This window comes from Danio rerio, chromosome 20 (genome assembly GCF_052040795.2).
Source record: "Danio rerio strain M-AB ecotype USA chromosome 20, GRCz13ab, whole genome shotgun sequence".
NCBI lineage: Eukaryota > Metazoa > Chordata > Actinopteri > Cypriniformes > Danionidae > Danio > Danio rerio.
Window position 1 is genome coordinate 58,930,001 of NC_141040.1, and position 13,457 is coordinate 58,943,457.

A 13,457-nucleotide genomic window follows, 5' to 3' on the forward strand; every position below is an offset into this window, starting at 1 on the left:
AAGAAACCCTGCTGTTCAGAGGGAGACAGCTCCAGAGCCGTGGGGCCGCAACACAGAAAGCTCCATCACCTTTCGATTTGCAGCGAGACCGAGAGACAGACATAAGGAACTGGTCATGGGATCTTAACAGTCTGCAAGCTGAATAAGGCCTAATAAGTTCACTGATATAGGCCGGGGCAGAACTGTGCACTGCTTTATAAGTGAAGAGAAGAATTGTAAAATCACCTCTGTATTTAATAGGAAGCCAGAGCAATGAGGCGAGGACAGGGGAGATGTGAACTCTTTTCACTGCAAAAAATGCTTTTCTTACCAAGAGTTTTTGTCTTGTTTCGAGTTCAAATATCTAAAAATTCTTAAATCACAAAAAATTTTCTTGACAAGCAAAACATATTGTCTTGTTTTGAGAAATAATATGCCAATATTAAGTGAGTTTTTCCTTAAAACAAGCAAAATAATCTGCCAATGGGGTAAGCAAATTACTCTTATGTCAAAAGGAAAAACAAGATTATTATTAAACTCTTCTGGATGTTTTTTCTGTAGTGTACTTTATTGTAGTACACCAAACATTTATTTAAGTATTACTGGTATTTGGTATACTTTTGTCAAGTGTACTACAGTCCTGCTGAAGTATGAACAAACTTTTAATGAGTATATGTATAGTGTAAAACCATCAAACTTTTATTTAACACAAAAAATAACAATGTACTAAAAATGTGTTTGCGGGTATTTAAGTGTATTTTAATTGCATTTAATTATATATTTTTTTCACCTGGGTTTGCATCTAAAAAGTTCATATCAATAAATCCATAAGAACCACCAGGTAGCAGTCTTTTACTTTTATTTCGGAGTGCAGATTGCATACGTTTTATTAATAGTTTAATTAATTAATTTATATATATATATATATATATATATATATATATATATATATATATATATATATATATTTACTATTTTCCTAATTCTATATAACTACTACTGTAAGAAAATATCTGCATTCGGTACATACTTTCAGTATTATCTTTGCTTGAACTGAGCCGATCTAATCCTGTTTATATGAATTGAACCTGCTCCTACGCAGGTTTGATATATCAGAATTGTTACTATGACAACAACTCTCAGATGAGTTTTTAAGAATGAAACGAACCTGGATCATGTCAAAGCAACAACAAAATCCAGCTAATTGAGTAATCCACGTACGAAGAACCAACCCCTGGAGATAATCCAAACCAAATATAGTTTAAGGGGGTGAATAATATTGACCTTAAAATGGTGTTTAAAACAATTAAAAACTGCTTTTATTCTAGCCAAAATAAGACAAATAAGACTCTCTGCAGAAGAACAAATATTAGAGGAAACACTGTGAAGAATTCCTGAATCTGTTCAACATCATTTGAGAAACACTTGAGAAATAAATGTCTCACAGGAGGGTGGTGTTTGTTTGTTTTTCCATTCACTTATACCTGTCTATACTTGTTGTTTTGTTTTTTGCATATGTGGAGAAATTTCTCTAACGTTGTCAAGTAAAACCAGTCTCGTGCAAATAGGGCTTATTTCTGCAGTTATACAAGATCTCTGAAATGAAATAAAAGCCTCAGCCGTGATCAGTGTATTAAAGGAGACCTACAGTATTCACAAGTATTTACAAGATCTTAAATGATTCTCTGATGTCTGTAAATCAGACCTGGGCATTTTACAGCCCCTGTTCCCCATGCTGCCCGCTGCACTTCTCTGATCAGTCTGCGTGAAGTGTTTATTCAATTATTTATTTATTTATATATAGTTGCAATCCGTATTATTAGCTGCCTGTTTATTTTCCCCCCAATTTCTGCTTATTAGAGAGATTTCTCCAACACATTTCTAATCATAATAGTGTTAATAACTCATTTCTAATAACTGATCTTTGTCATAATCACAGCACATTAAATTAGACTAGATATTCTTCAAGACACTTCTAGAAACATTTCTACACTTTTTCTATAAACATAGACACTTCTTGTGTCTATGAAGTGACATTTAAAGGCTTCACTATAGGTTTATTAGGGTAGCTAGGCAGGTTATTGTATAACGATGGTTTGTTCTGTAGAGCAGGGATTCCCAAACTTTTTTATTCCGGGACCCACCTTGGCAAGTAATTCAATCTCAAGACCCAGCATAATATTTTAATATGGAAAAATGGATAAAAAAAATCCATTCAAAGCAGTCAAAAACATATGCTATGCGGCTTTTTGGATTTTGCGATTTGATATGCACAAGTTGAGGCTCAAAGTGCTTTTTGTGGGATGCTGGCTGTAACTGTGATCATTGTTTTGTTGAAAAAGATCCTCTTCTTTTTTCAGAAGAGAATATGATCAACCTTTAATCAAGCCCCGTCACATCTCAGTAAATTTCACTGCTAGTGTATAGTCATAAGAAACTAAATCGCTTGTTGATCGACTACTACAAGCTGGGAAAAAGTCAGATAAATATGCCATGGCAATTAACATTAATGCTAAATTGATCTAATATTTACACATTTGCTTGAGGAAGGAATGATGGGGTAGTTACATTACTATTACTATTTTCCATAACATCTATGCCCTTCCATAACATTAGCTGACGTTAAACTAACAGATAGCACTATAGCTATTTATTGATTAGCAATCTGTCAACGTTGAGATGTTAAAATTTGGGACAACAAATGGCTTCAAATAATTGAATACATAGCAAACATTAGAAAATATTGACAATAAAATAAAAGGTTTAACCTATTAAAATCAACGGCCTATACAGAAATAAATAAAGCTGTAAAATCTACTTCACGTTTAATTGTGTTTGCATATTGATTTAAGTTACCATAGTTATTTTCTCATTGTGTTTTGTTTGATAACAGAGGTGTTCATGTAAGAATGCACAGATCTATAATGAAGCATTCGACTACTTTAGTAACTGTTTGTGCTTATTTAAGAGAAAATTAGTCGTGTTTAAAATAAAACACGCAGGACGGAGCAAAAAAAACGAAAAAACTGAAAATAAAAGCACTTTTCCAACGGTCCCTTACTGAGAGCTCTACCGGCTAAACGCAGATTGCGAGGGCTCAAATGGAGCAGTGGTCATAATGTCGAGCGGAAAAAAAGGAAAAGACAGCTGTGAAACATAACCAGCTTTGTCTTTTTGTAGGAAACACACTTTAAATATTTTAGGGTGAGAGGTTTGAGTTATTGTTGTCAATCATACTGGTTTTGATTCACCGCAATGTAAATACAACTGCAGCTATGTGACGTTGCGCGACCCACCTTTGTTCACTGTGCGACCCACTAGTGTTTGAAAACTCCTGCTGTAGACTATCGGGAAGAACTATAGCTTAAAGGGGCTATTAATATTGACCTTAAAATGATGTTTAAAAAATTAAAAACTGCTTTTATTCAAGTCGAAATCAAACAAATCAGACTTTCTCCAGAAGAGCAAATATTATCAGACATACTGTGAACATTTCTTTGCTTTGTTAAACATTTTTTGGGAAATATTTAAAAACTAATTTCAGAGGGGGGGCGAATAATTCTGACTTCAACTGTGTTTTTTAATTATATATAATTTATTAATTAATTTATTTTAAAATGGAGTTCGTTCAATAAATACTGATAGCGATTTGATCGGCCAGCCCTAGCAGATACAGATCATCTCTCAGTGATGATCATTACATCACATTTCCATCTCACCAGTGCAGTAGTTTAGCTCAACACTGGCTAGAATTCTCTCACGGACATAAATTTTAAATAAATAAATGAATAAGTAAATGGAGGAATGAATAAATTAAAGATAACTAAGGTGAAGCAATCAAACAAACAACCCCGTGGCATTTATATGAGGTTGATATAGTCTTTAAAATACTTGTGGTGTAAAATTGATCCTTTCTTGAACTTTACAGCTTTTATGAATGTTTATTGAATAGTTTCACAATGATTTTTTTTAAATGCAAATGAACTGTACTGGTCTGACCCTCTAAAACCGCCCAGAGACTAATGTGGCCACTTGGAAAAATGAATTGCCCACCCCTGCCCCAAAGGGTGTATGTGAAGTCAGACGGCTGCTTCTCACTCAGGGCTGCGGCTTATGCTAATGAGATGGACACTAGTGGGCGGGGCTTTCCCTCTCTGATGACATCATACACAAGGAGAATGTCAATCAAAGTGTGTTTGCAGACTGTGTTCATCAAGCTTGATTAGTACACAGTTCACTCATGATTATTATTAGAGGCTGGAGATACACACACACTGCTCACACACACCTGTGATTAGAGTGATTTCTCCATAATGGATGCCCTTTAAGGTGTTTTAATGAGCTGTATTGCTGTAGGCTGATCTCAGGTCAGCTGCTGTAAGTGATCTGGATGTTGATATGTTTGCTCATGTTGATTCTCTTCTGGTCTTTCAGCTGCAAAAAAGAAGAAGCAGTCGAAACCGCTGAGCTTTAAGGTTGGGATGGGAAAAGTCATCAGAGGAGTGAGTTACTGATCCGTTCCTCATGCAGATGTGCAGCACACACTGATCTCAGCTCAGTCAGATGTACAGATGCTTTCAATGTGGAGTTTGTCTATTGGATGTTTGGCGTAGTCTCAACTGAGACATGCAGAGGGCGGGGCATGGAGTAGCTCCTCCTATTTTTAATAACTCAGCCAATAGCGTGTTGCTTTTCCTCACAGCTCTGCCAGCGGTTGAGCTCGAGCACGTCAAATGAACAGCCAATGAGAAGGTGGGGGCTGGGCAGGTCAGACACTAGAGAGCATTTGATTGGTCAGAAAATTTGATGAGAAACTGAAGTGTGAGGGGACGGCAAAAACAATCCTTGATTGATTACATCAGGGTTATCTCTTCTAATATGAGTTGTGTCTGTTTTGGAGACACTAGAATACAGATATGCTTACTGATAATAACACACATAATTATCTTGATTTCATGGGACATTTAAACTGATCCTGGGTCAGTTTCTGCTGTGCTGGTTTTGTAATTGTGTTGACGTGTTCGTGTGCATGTCTGCGTACATGTTTGGGTCTTCAAGTTTGTGTTTTTGTATTTGGTGTGTGTTTGCACACAGGCGTTTTTGTGTGCGTTCATGATTGTGTGTCTGTCTTTCGGTTTTTGTGTGTTCATGTGTTTCTGTTTGTGTGTGTGTGTATGAGGGCTTGTGCTTTTGTGTGTTTGTGTGTGTGTGTGTGTTTGTTTGTGTGTGTGTGTGTGTGTGTGTTTGTGTGTGCACATATTTTTTGTGTGTTTTGCATGTTTTTGTATGTTTGTATTAATGTTTATGTTTGTGTAGACTTGCAGACTTGCTTCCTGCTTTGCTACTGTTCGGACGTCTTTGCCTACTGCTCCGCTCCTTGCACTCCTGCTTTTTTATTTTATAATCTAATTTTAACTTGAGCCTATCAGCACAGTGCTCAAACAAAACAGCTTGAAGATCAACATCGAATCTACAAACTTTCTGGAGTACAACTTTACTTTTATTTAGAGGAATTATCGTCTAAACAATCCTCCCGCTACCAGCTGCTTTCATTCCTGAGACGGGAAAACACGGCTGTGAAAATGGCTCTGGATCATATTGATTTGGAATCTCACTGCTGCACCAACTGCCACAAACTTTTACAAAAGATTGCAGTTCTTGAAACAAAGTTACTTGCGATCCAACCAGAACTGCCGAATTACACAGGACCGGTTCATCGTGGAGCCTCACAGCATTCAGCCGGTAAGCCTTATAAATCTACTCCAGCTACTGTTTTGAAAACAGAAAAACAGATTGAAACTGTTGAAAATCAGCGTGAACTATGGCATAAACAAGGTGCGAAACCAAAGGGTACTCGTGGGGTCAGATCACAAAGGTCATACGCTGCTGCATTAGCGTTCTCTACCCCAAATACAGCTCGGACTCAAATACAGCTTCAGAACAGATATGAAGTTTTGAGTAATATGGGTGAAGAATCCCCAAATGCAGTTAGACAGAGATCGCATGACTCAGCAATTAACTTTGCTCTGAACAGAGGCTCAAGGCCGACTAGACAGCGGCATTCTGCTCCGATCGCAACAGAGATAAGAACATTGATTGTTGGAGACTCAATAATCAAAAATTTTAGGAGCAGAGATACCATGACATACTGCTTTCCTCATGCTACAGTTTCTGATATAAATAAAGAACTTGAGAACATATTAAGGAAACATGAGACTGCAAAACGGATTATCATCCATGTGGGGAAGAATGATATTCGGAAGGAGCAGTCAGAACTGCTCAAGAGAGATTTCTGTAAGCTTTTGGAAACAGTTGAAAGATTGAAAATTCAGCCGTTCATCAGTGGACCACTCCCTGCAAAAGGGACAAATATGTTTTCAAGGCTCCTTGGTCTAAATGCATGGCTGCAGAAAACATGTAACATGAAAAGACTGAATTTCATCGACAACTTCAATCTCTTCTGGAACCAAAGACAGCTGTTTACATCAGACGGCCTTCATCCAAACAAGCTTGGTGCAAAAGTGCTGAAAGACAACATCCTCTTCTCCCTCCATCATCCATCAGCTGTGTATGCCACTGAACTGAATGACACACACACACCTAGCAAATGTCCGGATGACCACAGGACTTCAAATCAGCTCCTGAGTGGACTTGTGGCTGACGCATCCTACAAGGACAGAGATAACACCACGCAGCCACAACAACCGCCGATAACGGACAAACTGCCGTCTGCACCCTGCACACTGAGCTCAACACAGGCAGACTGTGATGCATCAGAACAGCATCAAGTCTCAGCACTCATTGATGATCCCCAGGAAAACAGCCAGGTAAACATATCTCAGCAGCCAGAAACCCCAGACCCACAGCCTCTGTCACCGGACACGTTCTCATTGTCATCTTGCTCGCCTCTCTTGGATTTTTCAAAAAAGATGGAGGAACTGGTGTGTGCTGGAACTAAACTCTCACACTCCATTGCTGCTAGCCCCCAGTTAGCAACCAAAAGTCAGCAAGCCACACGCCCATCTCTAAGCCCACCTCGCCCTACACCTAGGAAAGGCCTCAGGTCTTTGCGACAGCGCCAGGTCCCAAAAAACACCTCATCTTTAGCTGGTGAACTTAAAAACTGCCATTGATGTGTCTCGGGGGCCTGCTTAGGTAACAGTGTCTTTATCAGATGTTTACAGAACAAGCAGGAACCCAGTGTGTCTGTAGCTTTCTCTACGCAGATATGTGTCTTATTACGTGACAGAAAACCAAAGACTCTTTCAGACCGTATAGCAAATCATTCAAATCTGGTGTCTATTAAATGTATATCTGAGACTTCTGTAGTAAAAACGACTAAAACTGTTAAGTTAGCACTTCTAAACATCAGATCACTCAATAATAAGTCACTTTTAGTCAATGATTTTATCAACACAAATTGCCTTGATTTTATGCTTTTAAATGAAACTTGGCTAGATGACAGTTGTAGTGCAGCAGTTCTGAATGAAGCAGCTCCTTTAAACTTTGAGTTTTTGAGTGTTTGCAGAGCTAATAGGAGAGGTGGAGGCATCGCTGCCCTGTTTAAAGATGTGTATGAATGTAAACAAGTGTCATTTGGTGACTATTTGTCTTTTGAATATCTGAGTATAGCACTAAAAGGGTCTCCACGCATCTTACTGATCATTATCTACAGACCTCCAAAATATTCTCCAGCTTTTATTGATGATTTTACAGAGCTTTTATCAATAGTAACATCTGAATATGATTATTTTAGTATTGCTGGGGATTTTAATATTCACATTGATAATCCAGAAATCAATGCTGCAAAAGAACTGATGACTGTTTTTAACACTTTTGATCTGACTCAGCATGTTCAAGGACCCACACACAATCGCGGACACACTCTTGATCTACTTATAACTAAGGGTTTACACATTTCATCGACTGTTGTTAAGGATGTGGCACTATCTGATCATTTCTGTATTTTCTTTGATATACTGATCACTCCAGCTATTAAAGACAGATCTGTCTCTGTCAGAAAGAGATGCATAAATGAGAACACTAGTGAGCAGTTTATGAAGGCCATATCGCTGGCACCAAGTATATCTGCAGATTCTGTTGATTCTCTCCTTGATTTGTTTAATTCTAAAATTGAAAATGTAATAAATGACATCGCTCCTGTTAAAGTTAGGAAGAGAACTGGCAAAGAGAGAGTCCCTTGGAGAAACTCAAGAGCAGTCCAAATGAAGAAAAGACAATGCAGGAAAGCTGAGCGTATGTGGAGAAAGACGAAACTAGTAGTCCATTATAATATCTATAAAGACAGTCTTCAGGCTTTTAATGTGGAACTAAAAACTGCTAGACAGACTTTCTTTTCAAACCTTATAAACAACAATGTAAATAATGCTCGCACACTCTTTGCAACAGTAGAGAGGCTCACAAACCCCCCCAGTCGGATTCCCAGTGAGCTACTCTCTGTAAGCAAATGTAATGAATTTGCTAATTTCTTTACTGATAAGATCAATAATATCAGAAAGGCAATCAGCTCATCCAATCAGCCAAGTTGTGTCGATATCAAACAAACTCAACCACAACTTGAGAAGTCAGACATTATGTCTGATTTCATGGCAATTAACGGTAAAATCTTAGAAGAGATGGTGCAAATTATAAAAACATCAACCTGCAGTCTTGACACGCTCCCCACATCATTCTTCAAAACGGTGTTTACCTGTTCAGAAATGGATCTCCTAAAAGTGGTAAATGATTCACTTCTCTCAGGGATTTTTCCAAACTCACTTAAAACTGCAGTTGTTAAACCCCTCTTGAAGAAGAGCAACCTGGATAACACCCTATTGAGCAATTACAGGCCAATCTCAAATCTCCCTTTCATTGGCAAAATCATTGAAAAAGTTGTTTTTAACCAGGTTAACAAGTTCTTAAACTTCAAGGGGTGTTTAGATAATTTTCAATCTGGTTTCAGAGCACATCACAGTACAGAGAGCGCTCTTATAAAGATAATCAATGATATACGTCTAAACACAGATTCAGGTAAAATAACAGTGTTGGTATTGCTCGATCTCAGTGCTGCATTTGACACTGTCGATCACAGCATACTTCTGGATAGGCTGGAAAACTGGGTTGGGCTGTCTGGGACAGTCCTCAAATGGTTCAGATCTTACCTTGAAGGGAGAGGTTACTATGTCAGTATAGGTGATCATAGGTCGAGGTGGACACCCATGACATGTGGAGTCCCACAAGGCTCGATTCTGGCACCTCTCCTGTTCAACCTTTACATGCTCCCTCTGAGCCAAATAATGAGAAAGAATCAAATCTCCTACCACAGCTATGCTGATGACACTCAGATCTACCTAGCCTTACTGCCTAATGACTACAGCCCCATTGACACCCTCTGCCAATGTATTGATGAAATTAAAAATTGGATGTGCCAAAACTTTCTTCAGTTAAACAAAGAGAAAACTGAAGTCATTGCGTTTGGGAACAGAGATGAGGTTCTCAAGGTGAATGCGTACCTAGGCTCTAAAGGTCAAACGACAAAAAATAAGGTCAAGAATCTTGGTGTGACTCTTGAGTCAGATCTGAGTTTCAACAGTCATGTCAAAGCAGTCAGTAAATCAGCATACTATCATCTCAAAAACATAGCAAGAATCAGATTCTTTGTTTCTAGTGAAGATTTAGAGAAACTTGTTCATGCTTTTATCAGCAGCAGGGTGGATTACTGTAATGGACTCCTCACTGGCCTTCCCAAAAAGACAGTCAGACACTTGCAGCTCATTCAGAATGCTGCAGCCAGAATTCTGACCAGAACCAGAAAATCAGAGCACATCACAGCTGTCCTCAGGTCTTTACACTGGCTGCCAGTTACATTCAGAATAGATTTTAAAGTATTATTACTGGTCTATAAATCACTAAATGGCCAAGGACCTCAATACATTACAGATATGCTCACTGAATACAAACCTAACAGATCACTCAGATCTTTAGGATCATATAAACTAGAAGTTCCAAGAGTTCAGTCTAAGCAGGGTGAATCTGCCTTCAGCCACTAACAGCGCCCCTTGCTGCTGGAATCAGCTTCCAGAAATGATCAGATGTGCTCCAACATTAGGCACATTCAAATCAAGACTGAAAACACATCTGTTTAGCTGTGCCTTTACTGAATGAGCACTGTGCTGCGTCCGACAGATCGCACTATTATGTTTTTCGTTTTCTTTTTCATTCTTTTATAACCTATTTTAACTAATTTTAATTTGTTTTTATCTGTTTTTAATAATTTTTATTGTCTGCATTTTATTTTCCTAAACTTGTCTTTTTTATTCCTGTTTATGTAAAGCACTTTGAATTGCCACTGTGTATGAAATGTGCTATATAAATAAACTTGCCTTGCCTTGCCTTGCCTTGCCTTGCCTTGTGTATTCTCTGTGTGTCTGTTCGCATATATGTGTGAGTGTTTTATTTGCGTGTGTTCACATGCACATGCATGTTTGTGTATATATTTGTGTGTCTGTGTGTGCATGTGTATATTGGTGTGTGTGTGTGTGTTTGTGCACCTATTTGTGTTTTTGTATGCATGCACATGTGTTTATTTGTTTCTGTGTGTGTGTGTACATGTGAGTGTGTGTGTGTGTGTCAGTGTGTGCACCTATTTGGGTTTGTATGCATGCACATGTTTATTTATTTGTGTGTGTGTGTGTATGTGCGAGCTTGCTTGCTTGCGCGTGTGTGTGTGTGTTTATGTGTATATTAGTGTGTGTGTCTGTGTATGCACCTATTTGTGTTTGTTTGTTTGTATGCATGCACATGTGTTTATTTATTTCTGTGTGTGTGCATGTGTGTGAGTGTGCGCACCTATTTGTGTTTGTATGCATGCACATGTTCATTTATTTGTGTGTGTGTGCGTGCTTGCTTGCTTGCGTGTGTGTGTGTGTGTGTTCATGTGTATATTAGTGTGTGTGTGTCTGTGTGTGTGTATGCACCTATTTGTGTTTGTTTGTTTGTATGCATGCACATGTGTTTATTTATTTGTGTGTGTGTGTGTGTGTGTGTGTGTGTGTGTGTGTGTGTGTGCGCGCGCACCTATTTGTGTTTGTATGCATGCACATGTTTATTTTTTGTGTGTGTGTGTGTGTGTGTGTGTGTGTGTGTGTGTGTGTGTGTGTATGTTCATGTGTATATTGTTGTGTGTGTGTGTGTGTGTGTGTATGCACCTATTTGTGTTTGTTTGTTTGTATGCATGCACATGTTTATTTATTTGTGTGTGTGTGCGTGTCTGTCTGTGTGTTCATGTGTATATTGGTATGTGTGTGTGTGTGCACCTATTTGTTTGTTTGTTTGTATGCATGCACATGTTTTTATTTATTTATTTATTTGTGTGTGTGTGTGTGTGTGTGTTTCAGTGGGATGAGGGTCTGCTGACGATGAGTAAAGGCGAAACGGCGCGGCTGGAGATCGAGTCTGAATGGGCGTATGGGAAAAAAGGTCTTCCTGACGCCAAGTATCCTTTTCTGTCTCCACACTACACACACTGCTGATTAAAGGGGTAGTTCACACACAAATGAACTTCTTTAAGATTCACAGGTTTGCCCTTAACCCTCATTGCCCAGAATTCCTCCCAACGCCAAGCTGATCTTCGAGGTGGAGCTGGTGGCCGTCGATTGATCGTCAGTATTTGTGTTCATGATTGGACGTTATTCAGAATATTGTACCTTTTCTGACTATTTTTGCATGATTGTAAAGTGACAATAAATAAGACAAACCCTGACCTCGGCCTTCTGTGCTGCTCTCATCAAATCAAGTCAAAATGATGGACATTAAACAAAATATCAGCAAGTTAAAGAAACATTTGCTCATAGAATCTTTAAATACATCAGTAGAGGTATAGCAACAATAGTGTGTCTTTAAATGACTGAAGAGTTATTCAATAAACAGAGTCAAACAGAGCCGTTCAGTAACAAACACTCTTTAGTGAAACTAAATTACTCTTACAAAAGAGGAGAAAAGTTAAACATGATTCAAAATAACATTAAATATTTCAAGGCAATAAACAGTATTTTTATACTTCGCATAAACTTAACTAATCAATTTAAAACCAATATATATACATTCACCGGCCACTTTATTAGGTACACCTTACTAGTACCGGGTTGGACCGCTTTTGCCTTCAGAACTGCCTTAATCCTTCTTGCCACAGATTCAACAAGCTACTGGAAATATTCCTCAGAGATTTTGCTCCATATTGACATGATAGCATCACACAGTTGCTGCAGATTTGTCGGCTGCACATCCATGATGCCAATCTCCCGTTCCACCACATCCCAAAGCTGCTCTATTGGATTGAGCTCTGGTGACTGTGGAGTCCATTTGAGTACAGTGAACTCATCGTCATGTTCAAGACACCAGTCTGAGATGATTGAGCTTTATGACATGCTGCGTTATCCTGCTGGAAGTAGCCATCAGAAGATGGAGACACTGTGCTCATAAAGGGATGGACATGGTCAGCAGCAATACTCAGGTAGGCTGTGGCGTTGATGCTCAACTGGTACTAATGGACCCAAAGAAAATCTCCCCCACACCATTACACCACCACCACCAGCCTGAACCGCTGATACAAGACAGGATGATCCATGCTTTCATGTTGTTGATGCCAAATTGTGAGCCGAGCATCTGAATGTGTCAGCAGAAATGGAGACTCATCAGAGCAGCAACGTTTCTCCAATCTTCTATTGTCCAGTTTTGGTGAGTCTGTGTGAATTGTAGCCTCAGTTTCCTGTTCTTAGCTGACAGGAGCGGCACCCGGTGTGCTCTTCTGCTGCTGTAGCCCATCCACCTCAAGGTTGGACGTGTTGTGTGTTCAGAGATGCTCTTCTGCAGAGCTCGGCTGATACGAGTGCTTATTTGAGTTACTGTTGCCTTTCTATGGACAGGTGTACCTAATAAATTGGCCAGTCAGTGAGTGTTTGTGTGTGTGTGTGTGTGTATATATATATATATATATATATATATATATATATATATATATATATATATTAGGGCTGTCATATGATTAAAAAAATTGACGTAATTAATCACACTTTTTTTTGTAATTAATCATGATTAATCAGGAAACGGTGTATTTATTACGGAAATAAAAGGACAGGCTGCCATTTGTGTTTCAAAACAATCAAAGCCAAGAACAAACAAAAATGATTTCCATGTTGGATTCTAAGTGGACTACACAAAGACGCGCGCACAATACAGCGGACCCGCTGAGCGAGGGAGGGATCCCTTCAGGTTCATCAACACGCACGATGGCGTTCATCAAATTTGCTTAAACTACGCGCTCTAAAGTATGGCTGTATTTTACAAGCAAGGATTCTGACACAGCAACGTGAAACTTATGAAATGTGAGCGCTCATGGACGCAGATTAGAGAATAGGGCTGTCTGACAGCTTGCGATTTCATCTGCCATTTTCACTGAGTACTGGACACCAATACTCCGC

The 13,457-nt window shown here is 38.8% G+C and overlaps 1 protein-coding gene across 1 annotated transcript in view; it reads left to right on the forward strand.

Annotated features, from left to right (window-relative positions):
• Nucleotides 1-11,740, forward strand: part of fkbp3 (FKBP prolyl isomerase 3) — a 16,753-nt gene extending 5,013 nt beyond the window's left edge. The window contains 3 exon segments of the mRNA NM_001077770.1: nt 4,414-4,481; nt 11,376-11,473; nt 11,583-11,740. Coding sequence (NP_001071238.1) covers nt 4,414-4,481; nt 11,376-11,473; nt 11,583-11,637 — 221 coding nt within the window. The 3' untranslated portion in view covers nt 11,638-11,740.
• Nucleotides 11,741-13,457: the final 1,717 nt, after the last annotated feature.